At 47.4% G+C, this 19,001-nt stretch overlaps 1 protein-coding gene across 1 annotated transcript in view; it reads right to left on the bottom strand.

Annotated features, from left to right (window-relative positions):
- Positions 1-16,522, bottom strand: part of ICE1 (interactor of little elongation complex ELL subunit 1) — a 56,640-nt gene extending 40,118 nt beyond the window's left edge. The window contains exons 1-4 of the mRNA XM_032861848.1: positions 16,238-16,522; positions 3,492-3,550; positions 2,932-2,966; positions 471-489 (exon numbers count right to left, since the gene is read on the bottom strand). Coding sequence (XP_032717739.1) covers positions 471-489; positions 2,932-2,966; positions 3,492-3,550; positions 16,238-16,321 — 197 coding nt within the window. The 5' untranslated portion in view covers positions 16,322-16,522. The remainder of the gene's footprint in view (positions 1-470; positions 490-2,931; positions 2,967-3,491; positions 3,551-16,237) is intronic.
- Positions 16,523-19,001: the final 2,479 nt, after the last annotated feature.

Here is a 19,001-nt window from a genome sequence, read left to right as displayed (position 1 = left end):
AAAGTAATATTAATAATAATTACATTTTTCCAACCTTGAACTCAATCCCCACTTATCCAAATGAAATGACAGGCAATTTGTGGTCTGCTTTATTACAATGTTTTGCCTTCTTCTAGGGGATGAATTTCATACTCAGAATATGAAACACTGCTAAATTTTCACTCCATTTTAAATTGTTTAAAATATACACGATAACCACATTATTAATCCAATTCATGCAGACAACAATAAGCTTCATTTCAATGGCCACGCCATCAGTAAAACTAATAACTTAAATACCAGGCTGTAATTTAAGACCTTGGTAAGAAATTCATTTGGGTAATTTAAGAGTAAGGAAAATATAAATCTTTTATGATTACCATCTAAGCAACATTCTCTATATGGGTCAATCCTATGGAGCACTTTGACTATTTATAAATCTAGTCTGATCAGTGTCCACCTCACAAAGAACCATGAAGACAGGTACTTACCTTCTTGCAAACTGCAGCTGTAAAACTTGTTAAAGAAAACTCTGTTTTATCTGATACTTGTCAGAAGATTAAACTCACTTAAAAACACCTGTAAAATCTCTGTTCAATGTATATACCAGGCAAGTTCACAATTCCTAGAAAACAATATTCCAAGGTCCATTTATAACACAGTGTTAAAAATTTTTAATAAGTTACTCTATTTACCATAACATGTACCTAAAGTCAAAATATCTACTTCTCTAAATTAAAAGGCATTCAATTACATCGATGATTAACACTGAGTTTGGAGAATAAATACAAAGCAATATTCAACAAATGAATACTACCCTGGATCCTATAAATAACAAAATCCCCAAAAAGCCTACCCTGAATTTCTCAAATAGTCCAGAGCATAATTCCAACAAACATGAGTCAGGTACTAAGGAGAACCAAATATCACTATACTCAATGAGTAAAGAAAAAAGAAACACATAAAACCTAGATAACCTTTCACTTTCACAATTTACACAATATGATAACTTCATTTCCCATCTCATGCTGCCAGTGAAAACAATTATCCTTTTACATTTCACCTCCTACAAGTTTCTATGCATACACCATAAGGTGGCAAATGTCTGTAACAACATGTCTCTGTAACAACACACCTCAGAATACAGACTTCTCCAGATTAGGGATTATACTCACCCTGAATTACCAGTCCTTGCAAAAAAGAGAAGCTCAAAAATACCTGATGAAATAAAATGTATCCTCTCCTTCCGAAAAAGGAAATAATAAACTTAACAGAACAGTCAGAATTACACAAAAAGGTAAGAAATCAAGGGGTGCATGGGTTGCTTCGTCACTTAAGCATCTATCTGACTCTTGGTTTTGGCTCAGGCTATGATCTCAGGATCAGGAGATGGAGACCCTCGTGGGGCTCATTGTTCAGTGGGGCGTCTGCTTAAGAGTCTCCCTCTCCCTCCGCTCCTCCCTCTGCTCTCTCCCTCTTTCCAATAAAATCTCTAAAAAAAAAAAAAGGGTAAAAAATCAAGTTACATAACAAACCCATTTAAACCGGCACCATTAGCACCTTGGGTTAGAAGAGCAAACAACTACACACCTAAGGTACAAAAAATATGTATTTGGGGCAAACACCAAATGTGTTTAAAAAAAAAAAAAAAAAAAAAGAATCAATATTTACTTGTACCCAAGGCTGAAGAAGATTACCATATCACCAAATGAGTATTCCAGCATAATTCCAAAGTTTCTCAATTTTTAATAAACTATTTTAATAATATCAATTTAAAAATTTTATAAATTTTTAAAAGTAAACCGATTTCCCTGCTAGATTACATGTGTAATTACCTCATAAAGTTTATGCTAAAAAGGATATAATGAAAGTACACTGTCCTGATACCGGAATTAACTGGCTGCCTATCTCCTATTTAGCTAATTAAAATACTTATAATAACTGTTTCTGTACGGGTTTCATAATCAGAGATATTATTCTTGTGATAATATACGTTTATAGTTTAACAGAATGAGAATTTAAACAAATGAAATACAAATTTTCACTGACCTACATTTTTTAATGTAAAAATTCAGTACTAAAAATAAATCTAAGTCTTACGCCTTGATTTGATTACTCTGATCAGACAAGTCAGACATGACGGTACCAACACAAACAATCAGTGATCACGTGTAAGTTCTGGGGGTCCAGAAATCCTATCAAAGCAGGCCTGGAGTTCCTGCCAAAGTTGAAGATTGGCATCTGTCCCAAGACCTCGGCCGAAGCAGCACTTCAGTGAACCCCTGAAAATACATCCAAGCTAATTTTCATGGGAGATTTCATTCATGGTGTTTTCACCAAGAAATGCAGAAAAGTCAATTACACACACTATTTCACCCTATCAATAACGAATCTCACCAGAGGCCAACTACACTACAGGTGCACTGAATGGATACTGAACAAATGCTCACCAAACTTGTCTTGTAAATATAAAATCACACTGTGATTATGGAGATCAATTGATCTATCCATCTATCTATCTGTCTACACTCATTCTCTACAAATCATAAAGCTAATTAACAAAAGTGCTTTCTCCACTATTCCGAATATTCCTACCCGGCAGGCTTGACAAAAATCCTGAGAAATTCTCGCAATACACTATTCAGCTTCACTTTATTCCGAAGCCTGAAGAACCTGTCGTGTCCTGAGTACAAATGAAAAAGACCTACCCACTAAAAAGTTAGAAGACCTGAGGAAAATGAAAATCGGTGACAAAAACAGAATATTCTAAAACAGAGACCATCATGAATCACATGCTCACAGGAAAAGACTCCTGTTCACTGTGCTGTTCAGAAGGGCTCCCTCCTTAGAGGCTGTAAACACTACCTTCCACTGACAATTCCCACGGTTCTTCTAAGAAAATACAAATAAGTAAATTTAAAAACTCAAAGGAAAAAGCTAGTAAAAGGATATCATCGCATTTCTTCTGATATTCTGTTAATAAATTACTGCAACAAAGAAAAGAATTATGTTACTTTTTTGATCTAGAAAATACTGTTGAAGTCATGTTTCAAAATATGCCAGGCACCTTTCTTCCTAGGCCTCCTGCAACAAAACATGTTTAATTAATTAAATATGTATACAAACACACACACACATAAACCACCTTCAATTCTTTTAAAGCACTGCAATGATATATGAACTTTAAAAAAAATAATAAATCTTCTACCGTGGCTATCAAATACTGTGAGGAAATCTGAGCTCCAGTCCTAAAGCTAAGAAGGCTTTAAAGATAGAAAACAGCTTTAAAAAAACTGCCACCCTAGGAAAAATCACTTCCTGACCTGTAGGCCTGCTGTAAAGGGCTTTGGACCAACAACACAGGCTTCAGCCTGCGGACAAAGCCCACCAGGGTTCCACCATGACCCACAGCCCCATGGCCCAGGTAAGAGACAGAAGGCCTGATACACCAGCCGCTCTGCCTTATCTGTCAGGTTCACAAAGTTCAACAAAGCACAGGAAAACATACTCACTCTGTATTAATAATTTTCTGCTTCAAGGTAATTAGTGCTTCAACATACTCATTTAAATTCTGAAAGAAAAAAAAAAGCTACAGTCAGCTACTTATTTCTGTAATATGAATGATTGTAAGTATACTTTCCATACCATGTGACTTACTGTAAAACGTGAACACATTTACTCTCACATAAACATACAAATACATACAGGTATTATTTACATTGCAGAAGAACACAGACCAACTCTGTTTGAGCTTGAACCCATGCTGTACCTCTCTGAATCCTGCTTTAGGTGAACGGCGCTCTCTCTGACAGTAAGGGGTGTGCAGACTCTCGCTCTGACTGTGTGCTCTTTGTGGGAATCTGGTATGTATTTACTATGTTTAGTTCACCAATTACCAGTAATTATCAGTCTACAACTCACTCTGCATTGTCTCTGAAAAGATTTAAGACACCAAAAAGTCACATAAATCATCAAAAAAACAAAAATAACATGGGAAGAATAAGAAAATTAAAATAGGGAGGAAATTCAATGAAAAATTCATTTTAAAAGGATCTATATATTTTAGAGACCAACCACAAATCTGGCTCTAAGTTACTGCTATCAATTCAATAGAGAAAACACCATTAGTAACACCGCTCAAAATGTTACTAAGATTTAAAAACCTATTTTTTTCTTTTCAGGCACTTTTTCCCTTAATATCTTCATATTTCTTTAGTAAATACTTCAGAAGAACTTATTTCTCACTGATTATCCTAAAGCATCTTTTTCTAGATAATCCAAATGATTTTGAGAATTACAGAAATATTTCCCTTTATAGTAGTCTGGGCATCTCCTTTGCAGTCAGACATGTAACGTAGTAGTTAAAGTAAAAAAGGTCCACACAGAAATATGTAAATAAGAAGTCTTAGTTTGGGGTGCATAGGTGGCTCAGTCAGTTGGGCAACCAACTCCTGGCTTCAGCTCGGGTCCTGATCAGGGGCTTTATGCTCACTGATGCTCAGCTCGGAGTCTCGGAGTCTCTTTCTTTTTTCTCCATTCCCCGCCCCTGTCCCAGGGCAAGCATACACATACACACACACACACACACACACACACACACACACAGGCTCTCTTACAGACAAATAAAATCTTAAAAACAAACAAACAAACACACACTTTGTCTTCTTTTACTCCCACCAGCAATTAAAAATCTCTATTCCTCCCCATGGATCTCCTCTCAGAAGTGTTCTGCACATGTAAAGGACACCTGCATGTGCTAAGTCGGCCACTCACCACTGAAGGCCACTCGGGTTCTTCTGTCCCCACCAAACACATACCATCACTGTCCCTGCCCGTTCCTGTGAGATACTTACTTCCTTAGGATCAAGTCCAAATAGGCTTCCTGCATAGTCATGAGCTTTGAAAATCTTAGAGCCATATTTTTCCACTTATATTTCTTTAGGAGTGTGACTGAGAAATCTCTTGCCAGTTTCTCTCTACTAATAGCTCCTTAACTCTGCTCATTGGTATGGCTGCACTTTCCTATGAGCTGCGGTATTTGAATAGCAACATTTCATTAAATGTTACAAATATACACATAATGTCCGTCACTCGCTCACTAAAATACAACCACATAGGTAGGCATGCAGAAATTCTAAATATTCAGAGCTGAGGGATGCCCGGTGGGCTCAGTCCCTTAAGCGTCTGCCTGTGGTTCAGGTCATGATTCCGGAGCCTTGGGGTGGAGTCCCACATCAGGCTTCCTGCTCCGTGGGGAGCCTGCTTCTCCCTCTCCCTCTGCCCCTCCTCCTGCTCCTGTTCTCTCCCGCACGCTCGCTCTCTCAAATAAGTAAATGACGTTTTTTAAAAAATATATATTTAGGGGCACCTGGGTGGATCAGTGGGTTAAAGCTTCTGCCTTTGGCTCAGGTCACGATCCCAGGGTCCTGGGATCAAGCCCGGCATTGGGCTCTCTGGTCAGCGGGGAGACTGATTCCCTTCCTCTCTCTCTCTGCCTGCCTCTCTGCCTAATTATGTTCTGCCTGTCAAATAAATAAATAAAATCTTAAAAATACATATATATATAGTCAGAGCCAAATCTTTCACTTTTTAAAATGTTTTGGTTTCCTGATATATTTAGAAAATTCTATTGCACCCAAGATGCTAAAGTAAAAGGATTCTTCTCTATGTTATTCTACTACTTCTGTGCTTTTGTTTTGCGTTTTCATATCTTTAACCATTCTAATATTCTATACAGTAAACTCTAAACACCGTAAGTCAAAAGGACAATGAGTAGACCATTCCATATTTGTATTTAATGTATATTTTGCTTTCCACATTCAAAAACAACCTTTCATTATATACAAAATAAATTTCACATAACAACAGATTTCTGGGCCCCTTGACTCCCTCCCTAAAAGGCAGCTAAAACTGAAGCCAAGAAGCTTTTTCCCCAAAGGCAAAACCCACAAAGATGAAAGCCGAATGAAAGACAAATGGAAACTGGAAAGCAGATTCAAGAATACTGACTTAACAGGCTCAAGAAAGTGGGAGGGGTGGGAAGAGGGGACAGTCTGTGATCCTGGGGTGCTCCGAGACAGGAGGGAGCGGCAGCACTAACAGGACTGGTGGCAAGCTTCCTTAGAGGCGTTAAATCCTCAAATTCCCACCTCTCTCCACTCCACCACCCAGCAAAAGGTCTGCTGTTTAAAGAACTCTCTGCCTGGGATACTGTGAGCGCTGTAGCAAAAACAAAGGGACAAGGCAGCCCTGTGCACGCTAACCTGACCCTGACCGCCTGCTTGTCCCCATTACGCTCCCAGACAGCGGCAGCCAATCCTTTGCCCTCTAGGCACGAGACAGAAAGTGCTTTCTCTGAGGACATCTAACCAGCACGGACGGGACATCCTTCCAATAAACGGCCCACCAGGCCTTCTGCAACGAGGCTCAGACTCCAGAAGCCCCACACACTCAGCATTTCCAGTGAACATATTAGCCAACAGTTTTAACAGGAACATCACGGACTTCCACGTATCAGCAAAAACCTGTAACACCAAAGTGAGACCAGAACAAGACAAAGCAACTCGGAGTAAACAAAAACCGAGAAGAAAACTTCAAAAAGTAATATGGTTAGAGATAAATGTTAGATTCACAAAGCAACAATATTTTTGAAAGGGATATCCAGAGTTCCTAGAAATTTTTTTTTAAAAGCTCTTAAAAATTAAAAATATCCACATCCCCGAGGATGGCTGAAACCAAAATGGCAGATGACAAGCATCCGTGAGGACACGGAGAAACGGCCTTGGATTCCGTGCCCGAGGCGGACGTGGAGCGGCTGCAGCGCGCAGCAGTCTGGTAACTTCTTCGAATGTTTGACACAGTTCACCACGTCACCCAGCAATTCCACTCCAAGGACCACGCCCAGGAGAACCGAAGACACACATCCATGCCGGAACTTGAACTCTGTGACTCAGAGCATTATCCACACTGGGCAAAAAGTAGAAATACGCTAGAGGTGCATCAAATGATGAAGGAGTAAATGAGGTATCTATCACACAGCCATACCACGTGATTCCTCGGCAATGAACACTAATGAATGACCCCTGCGACGACAGGGATAAACCTTGAAAACGCTGCGCTACGTGCAAGGGGCAGGTCACAAGAGGCTACATGCCACACGAGTCCATTCATATGAACTGTCCACACCAGGCAAATCCAAAGACAGAAGCGGATTAGTGCTGGCCAGGGACTGGGAGTAAGGGAGACAGGGAATGACTCCTAATGCCTAAGAGGGCTCCTGGCAGGGGCACAGTGAGGGGGATGGAGAGGAACGTGTCTTACAGTTACAAAGTGGTGACAGAGTTGCATAACTGTGACTGCACTAAAACCCACGGAATTGTACACATAAAAAGGATGAATTTTATGTGAATTATATCTAAAACTGCAGAACTAAATTAAAGACAAGGAAGAAAAATAAAAGCCTCAAAAGATTGGATGATTAAAAAAAAGAAAGTTCCTCCAAATAACGCAAAACACAGACACGAGAAAGAACAAGGACAAATAAAAACTCGCATATCGCTGTGAGATCGTCACGTGCCCAACAATACGAGTTCCAGGCAGAAAGTAAGAGAAAAGGCCGTCAAAGAAACTGCGATATTCTTGAAATCTCAGAACTGAAGCCAGAAGTTTCCAAACTGAAAGGTCCCAGCACATAAACAGAAATAGCATCCAAAGCATGGAACATCGGCACCAAATTTCAGAGCATCAGAGACAAGCAAAGACCCTACAGAAAGCCCAAGAGAAAAATAAAACCAAACCATCATATACAAAGAATCTGGAATCAGAGTGGCTTAGGCCTTCAACAACCATCTAGGACCTAGAAAACAAGTCTTCAAGATTTTGAAGGAAAGTGAATTCCAAGATAAAATCTGTACAAGCTACCAATCGAATGGGATGGTAAAATAGACATTTTTAAATCTGCAGAATTCCTACAAGTTTACTTCCCAGACATCCTTACTTAGGGAGGTACTAAAGGATGTAAACACGATCCACCAAAAGCATGGAAGTAAACCCAGATAAGAGGACGCAGCATCCAAAACAGAGTTAAGGGGAATCCAGGAAGGGAGCTGCGCCCCAGAATACAGCAGATACAAAGGCTCAGGAGGGAATTTTTTCCCTTAAGAAAGTGCTGGAATATCTGGTGGCATGAAAGCAGTAAGAGGACATTTCTACCTAACTGGCAGAGAATTCCAAGTAAAACTCACCATGCACTTAAATTATGATTTTTTAAGTACAAGTGATCCCCCCCCGTTTTCCATCCTTCTTCCAGTCGTTAGTTGGCCTCATTTTCTCCACCTTGCCTCCAGATGCCGTTCTGTAATGTTAAGTACTATGCACGAAACATTCCAGAAACCAGACTCCAGAGTCACACACAGCTGGATGCAAATTCCTGTCCCACCTCTTTCGGGCTGAGGGAACCTTGGGCAAATTTGTTGAGCCTCCCCTGCCTCAGTGCCCTTTCCAACTCCACAGATGAGAGGACTGAAACGCCGCGAGGGGCAGAGCGGACCGGCTCTAGGGAGTAAATAGGATAAGCCACGGAAAGGCTGTAACCCAGTTCCTGGCATACGGTAAATAGTCCTTAACATTTTCGAGATGAGCAAATTGAATCAAGGATATCATCATCCATCAGGGGAAACAAGAAAACACACGGGAAAGGAAAAATAATCACAATTTACTCCAGAGTATAGCTCTGAATAACACATAGTGATAACAACATCCACTCTGAGTAATGACTTAAACAAAACCCTATGCAGGCTAAGAAGGCGGGGTTGGGGGGGGGCGGGTAACAGGAGGGATGCTCCGGCATTGGGGTACAGAGTGGAAGGGGAGTTCAGTCTGCACCTTCCAAAGGCAGAAATCGAATATGCCCTACACTAAAAACAAGAAGCAGCAATACAAGGTATTATTTCATGATACTAGAGTTCATCACAAAACACACAGTGCAGTTAAAAGTGCAAGGGGAGAGGTCAGCAGGGAATTGACGGCTGGCTTCACACGTCTTGCACATCTAGCTACCTCTCTGAACTGTGTTCACGAATATTCGATAAAGAGAAGAATTTAAGACCACAAAACATGACACAGGAAAAACCGGAGACGGAGCACAGACGAAGTCTCAGCTTCCTACAGAATTCCAGGTCCTGACTTTTTCCTCCGAGCTCAAATTCAGGCAGATACCACAGCACCCTAACACAGGCTCTTGTTTTTCTCCATTCTGGTCCAAATGCTATTTACGATGGTTGCAACCATTTCTAACGTATCTTGGAAGCGTCAGAGTGCAGCAGGCTGGGTCTCAGCAGCCTGTGTGCGTTTATGGGGACACCCTGCACCCCACTGCCGTCTAGCCTCTGCGAGGAAGCAAGGTGCAGGGTGCACCCCTCCGGGAGAGCTCAAAGTGATGTGCTTCCCCTGACTGCTGCTTCTCTCCCAGTGGTCTTGCTGTTCTGGAACTCCTACTCCAATGCTCAGGCTTCCTCCCAGTCTTCTCCCTTAACCACCGTCTCTTTCTTCTTTCTCTGGCTTCTGGCTTGGTCCCTCAAGCTGCACTTTATACAGCTAATACAATTCCCAGGGCAGCACGTTCTATTACTTTCCATTCCCCATTTGCTCCTTTTCTAAAGCATACTCTTTTAATTTTATCCACACACTATCCTCTGAATGTCACTGTGAACATTTAGCACTTGGGGAAAAGAAATCCAGGCTATGTTTCTCTTCCCTTCCTTCTCTGAGAAGTGGAATCAACACAGTGGCTGAGAACACAGGGCGAAGAGGGGGCAGCAGGACAACCCCGGCCAAGGGGCAAGCCAGGATTCATGGGGCAGAGGTGGGGAGAGGGGATGCCAGCACGCTTGGCAAAATGGCAATACTAAAGGAGTCCGTAGAGTGTGCAGATACGGAGCCGATAAATACAGGTGATAACAGGACAAGCACATTGCCAAAGTCAACCTCAACACTAACATCATAGGCCGGAAGATTCTTATTTGCGGTGGCTGTCCTGTGTCCCGTGCAAACGCTGGGCAGCATCTCTGGCCTCTACTAACCAGGTGGCCAGAGCACTCCCTCAACCACTAAGGTGTACGTGCAGAGTTAACACAGCAGGTCTGAGATACTGTCCCTGGAAAGGCCTGCTAGGAAGGTGGGCCCTTGGTGGTGTCTGGGAACTTGGATCTCTAGAGGTTTCCCACCATTCTTCCAAGGCTAAGAGTGGTTCCCAGTGCGTAACGACATGATGTGCTTTATGCTGAAACTTGCTTTCCTTCTGGGAGCCTGGAATTTGGGTAAGTTCTAGGTAGGCATATGGGACCAGCGCCCAAGAGACACTGTGCCACGTCACAGCGCACTACTGGAGAACTTCAGTGAGTCCACTCACCCTCACTGGGCTTCCTCGGGGCCGCACCCCATGGCCTTTTCTCCTGGCGGATGTAGCTTTGTACGCTCTCACTATAGTAAGCCGTTTGGTGAGCAGGACGACACTGAAACCGCGAGCGGGTGTGGGAATGCCCGACACAGCGTGACCTCCCGGTGTCTCCAGACCTTCCCAAGGAGAATACCAGAACGTGCTCTTTAAGCTTTCGGGTCCATGAAAGGCGAGAAAGTCTCAGCGGCCGAAGAGACGCGACCATGCTCTACGACACACGTCCCCACGCAGACCTGGAAGCAGCAAGGCAGGCGGGATTCCTGGGCCCACAAGCAACACCCGAAGGGCCAGGGGATGGGACGGAGCGGGAGCACCGACGTTCACGTCCAGACTGGAGGACTGGAGGCTCATTCCGCTGGCAAGTGTTCAGATGGCGGGGAAACACGCTGCGGCGTGAGGGCAAAGGAAGCATGTGTGTGCCTCTCAATGACGCGGCAAAGGGGAGAGCGTGAACGCCCGGTGAATGGGGTCAAGAGAGTACCGCGGTGTGTGGTACGATTCCGGTCATTTCCTTGTACGTTCTTAGTTATTTCCAAAGAAATTCTTTTTCCTTTGAATTAACTGCTCGGCCGGGGGTGATCCGGCTCACTGTTCAGCTTGAATCCTCCCTGATACGCGACATTTCCTCCTCCTACTAGTTAACTTGTTACTCACTGCTCTTAGGTGGAGTCTACAGCGATGTGCTTCAGAGCTGCGTGTATCTCTGTATCTCCCGAGCGGTGCTCACGGACCCCATGGGACATGCTCTGCACAGAGTGCACTGGAACACGGCAGGAGGCTGCGAACCCCTCCCCACCACCAACTCCATTCTGGGAACTTCTCCACCAAACAAGGTGAGAGGCTCCGGCTCCTGGGAAGGCAGGCCCCGGTCTCACACGCAGGGTCTTCAGCTGCCCTGACCGCATACATCATCATCACGCCGCCTCCATCACAAACTACCTTCTCCCACCCCGGTCTCTGCACGTGGCGCCCCTCTGTCCACAACATGGTCCTTCCATTTCTTCCTCTTACTCAACTAAGAACCATCCTTTAGACAGACCTCAATTCAGATTCACCTCCCCCAGAAAGCCTTCCCCTGTCCCTCCTAGGTGCTCCCAGGCTCCCTTGTATGCCCCCCAGCATGGAAGTTATTTTATACACTCCTTCTGTGGTAGTTTCCTCACCATCTGTCACCCCGACTAGAACGCGAGCCCCAAGCCGCTTGTTCGTGACCGTATTCCAAAACAAGGCATGGCATCCTAGACCCAGTGATGCCCAAGAAATGTTTACTCACTGAATGAATTACAATTCCGTGAGCCTTCTTTGTCATATAATCACTTACAAATCAGTGCATCTAAGAGAAATCATGATTTAGGTTCCAGATGATGAAGTTCAAACCACTGGCAATGTCACTGGGAGTCCAACACAAGTCCCTATAAATAACAGGCTCAAATCTGCACCACGGGCAGCCGAACACCATCCACTCTGAATCTACCGTAGTGGCGTGAGCTCCGCAGTATAACCACGCGCTCCCTCACCAGGATTCCCAAGCGTTAAAACTGTTTTGCTGTGCAGTGAAGGATGCTCGTGAAGAGGGGCTCTCCTCCACCAGAACAGCTTGTGCCGCTGGACTGAAAACAACTCAGCTTCACAAGTGTGTAAGTGCACACGGCCCCCACAGGAAGGACCCACGCTGCTCCCATGTGACTGCTCAAGTCCAGCAACCCGTAGGGACCCTGGACTGGAGCTCAGGGACCAACCATCACCACCACTCGGTGGCCACAGACAGGAGGTGAGCTGCGGGACTACAAAACAAAGGATACCAAACAGGCGTTAACCACAAACCTTCGAATGGAGCGACCGATCACAGACATGGTCATTTGTCAACACCGAGGCAAAGACGACAGGGAGAAAGAGTTCCAGCACGAAGACGAGACGGCTCCACTCAGGAGAGACGACATCCCGCTGTGCTTCACCAAGCCCAGTGTGGCCGCGACCACCTCCAGCGGGGAGACACCTGCCGCCTGCCTGCCCATTTCCGGTAGGTGCGAAGTGCCCTTATGAAACCACCCAGCCGGCCACCTTCTCCGTGCAGGGCACCCGCCAGGCTCTCTGACACAAGTGTCTCTCAAGGAGGGAACCTGGCAGCCTCTCCTAAGGTGATGTATCCTGACTGACACCTGCTCTGTTCTCAATCTTTCCCACCCTCATTTCCTAAGTGTGTGTTTCCCTGTTTCCTTTTCTCACCACTCCACGCCCATCTCCCGTCAGTAGCCAGAAGCCTTCCCCTCAATGACTCCTGAGGACGGCACCTCGTCTCATGATGTGCCACAAAGGTTCTCAAAGTCTCTCTAAAGGACAGAACATGCTCACCCGTTCTCCTATCACCATCTCTCCCCCTAAAAAATTCTCACAAGGAACTCTGTGCCAACCCACCCAGGCCTCTGCTAGATCTTCTCAGCAGGCCATCAGATGCTCTGGGGGCCCATGTCCCACAAACGGCAAATGTGAAAGCAGCTGAAAATTCCAACTCTGACCTCATTCCAGAACTTCATTCCCACATTTCCAACACCTCTTCTGTCTTGGTTTCCACTTCTCTTCCCTCTAACAGCTCTCAGTCACTCTGGTTTTAATCTCTGGATCCTTTCGTCCCCAGATCTGAAATCCATCTCCCCTTGGTAGTTTCTCACACTGAAACCCTTTCACTTTCTATTCCCACTCCTGGGAAGCTTCACACCCAGGCCACTGTTCTCAGCAGCGTGCATTCGGAAAATACCATTCCAGAGCTAGCTGCACCTCCTCCGACCCAACCTGTATACCACCAGCTGCTATTTTTACCCAAAACACAGCTCTTATGTGGTAATGTGCAAACTCTTTCTCTACTCCATAACCCTGGAAAAATAAGTATAAAACTTAAAGGTGGTTAGCATTCAAGATCTTCAATGATCTGCTGCGAACCTATTTTTTCAGCCTGCCTTTGCAAAATTTAAGATTCATTTGAGACTCTACATGTAACGAATCATCCTCTTCCCCTAAAAAGATGCCCCAGGCAGAAACCCAAATGCAAGTATTCTGACCTAGGAAAGAGATCTGAAAAGTCAGGGCCTGCTTTTGTAAATCCAGTTCCCCTGGAGCCCAGCTAGGCCCACCCCTTTACTGCTGCCTGCTCTGCCTGTACTCTGTCCAAGCAGGTAGAGGACCTATGAACAACGGGCAGAGGACCCATAAACAGACCACAAGCCCTACATCTTGAGGATCTTGCCCCTTGAGGAACAAGTCTGCAGACCCTGCACTGAAGGGCTTAACGGGATTCCTCCTACTGCTGCTCTGAGGAGGAATGCGGCAAGGTGGAAGAGGAGGCGTCCTCAGGAGACTGGAGCCAGAACCTCTAGGCCAGAGAGCACACTGGGCTCCAGGACTGGAAGCAGCAGCGACCAGTGAGGAGGGGTGAGTCATGAAGGTGGTCAGGATGTGAGAGAAAGACAGGAACCACGGAAGACACGTGTAGTTTCCGGCCAGGTGCCACCTTCAGCGAAGACGAGGACTGCCATGGGCAGACCTGGCTTGTGGAGAAAGACCAGATCCACAACAGAAAAGCTAACTCATGCCAGCTGTCCTGCAGAGGCGCCTCCAACAACTCCCTACCCTTTCAGAGCAAAAGCCCAAATCCTTGCAACGGTGTCTGAGGGCCCACACAATCCCACCCTTCTTTGACTGATGTCATCGGACTTCCTGACTGCTATACCTGTTTTTGCGCCCCACCCCCAAATTCGTAGGCTGGGACACCTTTGGGAAGTGATCAGGTCTTAAGAGCACAGCCCCCATGAATGGAATCAGGGCCCTTTAAAAAAGACCTCACAAAGCTCGGCTTTCCCATTAGATGATGCACCAGGTGACAGGGCAAGAAAACAGCGGAATCAGACCCTCTCAGACACCAAATCCGCCCATGCCTCATTGATCTAGGACTTCCCAGTGAACGGAACTCTAAGGAATAAATTCCTATTGCTCAGAAGCCACCAGTCTATGCCCTTTTGTTACAGCAGCCCAGAATAGACCAAGACCTCTACATTCACTCCGCCCCAGCTACAGTGGCCGCGTCCTCTTCCCAACCACATCAAGCACAACCCCATCAGGCCTCCACACCTGATGGAACGCTCTCCTCCTCACGTATGGGCAGAGCTGCTTCTCTCTCCACCTTGGCTCAAATATAACTTTCTCAGAAAGGCTTTCCTAGGACTTCCCACATAAATTCCACCAGCCAGTACCCCTTCCTGGCCCATTTGTCCTTTCCACCCTCTTCGCTTAATTTTTCTCTACCATATTATCTTCTCATGTAACTTGCTTAATCGATCTCCTCCCCCTCCAAGAATGGAAGCTCCAAGAGATCAAGGATGTTTGCCTTTTTTCCTGCTGCTACAATCACATTGCCTAAAACACAGCATGTGACCTATAAATACTTTTAGGATGAAACTGGCACAAAGAACAAATACAATTTATTAAAGATCTAAGAAAACTTCACTCATGCTCCTGGGGTTTTAAGGGGAAAATAAAAATGCACGCATACACGCCTGCACAGTGCAGCTCAACTCCAACAATGAGTTAACTGCTTCCCTTCCATCCAGAATGCCACTGCATGACCCCTTCCTCTCTCCCCGGTTCTCAACACTTAAAACATCTGGGATCACCACACAGATAATGCACTTAAAAAAAAAAAAGAAAAAGAAAAAAGAGCAGCTTATCTTGATAGCCTGTAGCCTACATTCCTTTCTGGTCTCCTCACCACAGCCACTCTGCCCTCTGCACCCAGCTCAGGTCAACCAGACACTGGTCCGCTTCTTAAAGGCACCCTGCTCCTTCTCACCGCATATCCTTCCCACCTGTGAGTCCCTCCATGGAGAAAGTTCCTCCCACTTCTCTGCTGCTGGGCATTCAGATCTCCTCATCTCACCTCCCCCCAAAACGTCCTGCGCACCAACCCAGCCAAGAGACAAGACCATCATTCCAATTCGTCCTTTATTTTCAGAATATTTAAAATACTCTACAGTCGTACTCGGATACGTGTCTTACTTTTATGAGCAGATCATCTATTTTGTTCACCACTGTGACCCTGGTGCCTAGAACACTAGGAAGAAAGGGTGGTAATTTAATTCAATCTAGGAGGGAGAGCGTGTCCTACTTTGCCATTAAAGGCACTGAACCTAGAAGCTAAGAAACTCTCGATATCGGACAATGAAGAGATCTGCTCGGAAATAAGCACCTGGGACTCTTTCCACTACCTCACACGACTTGGAGTCAGACACTAGCAACGCCTCTTCTGTCACTGCAGAGAGCAGGCCATTCTGCTGTTAGAAACGTCCAGTAACTGCAAGCCTTTAACTGACGAATGACCCTCCCAGCCAACCCGCACGTCGCGCCTCCAGGCAAAAAATCTCTCAGGGTGAACCAGAGCAATCGAAAATCTCATCCCTCCGAGAGGGAGCTTCCCTCTGCACTTCGCCCATCACTCGTCAAGCTCGAAGTCAGCCCCGGAGAGCCCTGAGACCGGGTAAGTGAAGGAAGGGGCCCTCCAGATCTCGCTCACTCCGCGCCCCCCGCCCCGCATCCCGGCAGACGAGTCCTGGGTTACAAGCCTAAATAAAGCAAGAGAGGCGGTTCCCCCAAACAACTGCAGTAGAAAGGGGAGCGGGAAGGGGAGGGGGGGAGCTTCCGCCGCGGAGCGCGAGCAGCGCGCGGGGGCGCAGCCTGCGCGGCCAGACCCCCAGCCCCTCGCCCTGGCCGGCCGGCTGAGCTCCTCCGTGCCCTGGGCCCGGGAAGGCGCCGCACCTGCTGCAGGGAGGCGCAGCCCTGACACCGCGAGAGGTCCGCCGCCGTCCCGGGCGCCGCCGAGTGGGTTTCGCCCGGCATCATGGTGCCAACGCCGGGCCCTGTGGGCCCGCGCGCCTCAGGGACCCGCGGCCTCGGCCCTGTCCTCCCTCTGCTGACGCCGCCGGGGCCGCCGCCTGCCAGGCCGCTTCCCGCCGAGTCCGGGCGGGTCCATCCGTGCACAGAGGTCCCCGTGGAGCTGGCGAAAGGCTCTCCCGAACGGAGCCGCCTCGGGCACTAGAGAGAAACGCGACCCGGTGCGGCCCCCGAACGCGACACCGCTCAGCCAGGACCCCGCCCCGCCCTAGGTCGCCCCGCCCCTCGCCGCGGCATGGGGCTGCCCGCCGTGCCGCCTGAGCAAAATGGGAAGGGGCAGGCGGGCCGAGGCGACGGGAGGGGCGCCCACCAAGGAAGAGTCAGGTCGATCAGAGGCACCGGAGGTGCACACCTTGTGCCATGTAAGGGGTTAATCTTTTATTGCCGGCTTGCTGTGGGACAGACTTTCCATAGACACCTAAAGCCTTCAGCGAGGGGGCGGTGACCCCCGTGATGACGTCACTCAGGCGCCGGCTAGACTGGAAGGACTCGTACCCGGACCGGCAGGTGTGCGATTTGTAACCGGAGGGAACCGCTCCGTGCGAGTCCGGCCGGGTACCCCGAGGAGCTGGAGGACTACGGTTCCCGACGCCCCGCGCGGCGGACGCCCCCGAGCGATCCTGAGGCCGTGTCGGGTGCGCTTGAGCGCCTCGCCGCGGCTTTCGGGAGGGCGGTCCGTCCTTCCCGCCCGCTCCCCGCTGCGGTCCGTTCGTCGGCTTGGAGGCCCGCCCGCGGCCCGAAGCGCAGTCAGACCGCGGCCAGCCACCGCCAGGTCCCGGGTTCATGCCTCTTCAGAGGGAAAAAGTTAAAAGTCCTCTCCCCGCGGTTACTGGGTACAGTCAGGCTCCGACCCTCTCCTTGAACGAGTCTTTCACCCTCTCCCCCGCCACCAGGATGCGCTTCTCCAGGGTCGCTGCCTTGCGCAGAAACTTGCCGAGCCTTCCCGGCATCTGGCGACAGAGTCCGAATTCGTGGCGTCCGGTTCGAGCGACGTCTGTGTGGAGGGGACGTGCGGGCCTCGCCAGCTCCTGCCCAAGCGTTCCGCACGGACCTGCAGCTGGAAACAACCCTTCCAGGAAAGCGGTCTGGCTCCTGCCCTTTTGCGCAGAACCTGCGGCTGGCACGTGCTGTGCCGTGAGGACCCGGCGTCCTAGACCTGACAGCGGCGCTTCTCGTCCCTGACGCCTCCGATGGCGCCTGGGAGAGGAGCTGCTTTGATGGGTCCGTTTACCCAAGAGCAGAGACGAAGCCAGGCTTAGAGGGAAAGGCGGAGTGCGCAGCAGCCCGGCGGGAAGCAGACGTGCCTTGGGAGAGCCCCCCCACCCCCACCCCGCCGTGGGGCCCATGAGAGAAAGGGGAGAGGAGACCGTGTATGCGCCCTGATGATTTTCCATTTCTGGCTTCGCATCCCAGACAAATAGGTTTTCGCAGTAACTTCCCTCTTATTTAAGGTTTCCCAAGTGAGCGTTGTGTTTTGTTGTGTTTTGTTTCCAGATGACTTTAGTGGGAACACCAGCGTAGCCTTCAGCCTCTGCTTCCTCTAGGCGGTCCGCCCGCACCCACAGCGCACCTCCTGTCGCTGGCACGCAGAGCTCTCACGCCGCCTTCCTGCCTTTGTCTTTGCGCGACGCTTTCCTCCCTGCCCCACCAGCTGGAATCAGCCAGGTGGTCCTTCCAGCTCCCATGTTTGACCTCCAGCACCAAGACTGACACCTGCCTTCTTTTCTGCACTCTTTTTTTTTGGGAGGGGGTAACAAAACATTTTGACTAGGATCACAGTGACGTTCGTGTCTTCTAAGACCTCTCCGTTTTTCTTTTAAACCTTGTGAAGTGCTGTACACAATAGGTGTTCGGCGACCAAATTTGCTGCAACTAATTGAAGGTAAAAAAGAAAAAACACTCGATCCGAAATGAAAGTGCATCTGTTTCTCCTTCTGCCTATCTCAAACCGTCCTTAAAACGTTTAGAGAAAGAAACAAAAGTCTTGTTTGTGTAATGCAGCGTCAGCAAATGCTGTGCAAAGGGCCATGTGGTAACCGTTTTAGGCTTTGGGGGGCACTACAGATCGCCCTTCGTATTTGTCATTCGTTTTTGGTTGGTAAAGAACCACCTAAAAACATAAAACTTGGGCTCTGCCTGGCTCTGTCGGTGGAGCATGTGACTCTTGATCTCAGGGTTGTGAATTCGAGTCCCAGGTTAGGTGTAGAGATGACTTAAAATCTTTTAAAAAATGTAAACCTCATTCTTACCTTCCAGGCTATACAAAAAACACGTCGTAGGTAATAATGGGAATTGATATAGGCCACTCATTGAGGAATCCTGAAAATTGGGTTTTTCCTCTTTCCCACATGAGGAGCCGCAGCTGTTCGTCATTGTGATGGAAACAAGCAAGTGTCTACACTGCAGAGAGCCCTGAATAGTGAATTTAGACACACACCTGGCTATAAATTCTCAAGTGAGTGGCCCATTTGAGCTGGTATTCCCTTACAGAGCATTAACTGTCATTTAAGTGAAAGGTGACCAGGACAGGACCAAATCCACAAGATCTGCTATGCAGAGAGTAGTTCGTAACAAGCTATCGATGGCGTGATCCACTTGGAAAAACAAATGCGTCGTTAGCTTACTCACA

This window comes from Lontra canadensis, unplaced genomic scaffold (assembly GCF_010015895.1).
Source record: "Lontra canadensis isolate GAN:19392208 unplaced genomic scaffold, GSC_riverotter_1.0 scaffold22, whole genome shotgun sequence".
Taxonomy (NCBI): Eukaryota; Metazoa; Chordata; class Mammalia; order Carnivora; family Mustelidae; genus Lontra; species Lontra canadensis.
Note: the sequence above shows the minus strand (reverse complement) of the source record. Positions and strands in the feature narration are given on the sequence as shown.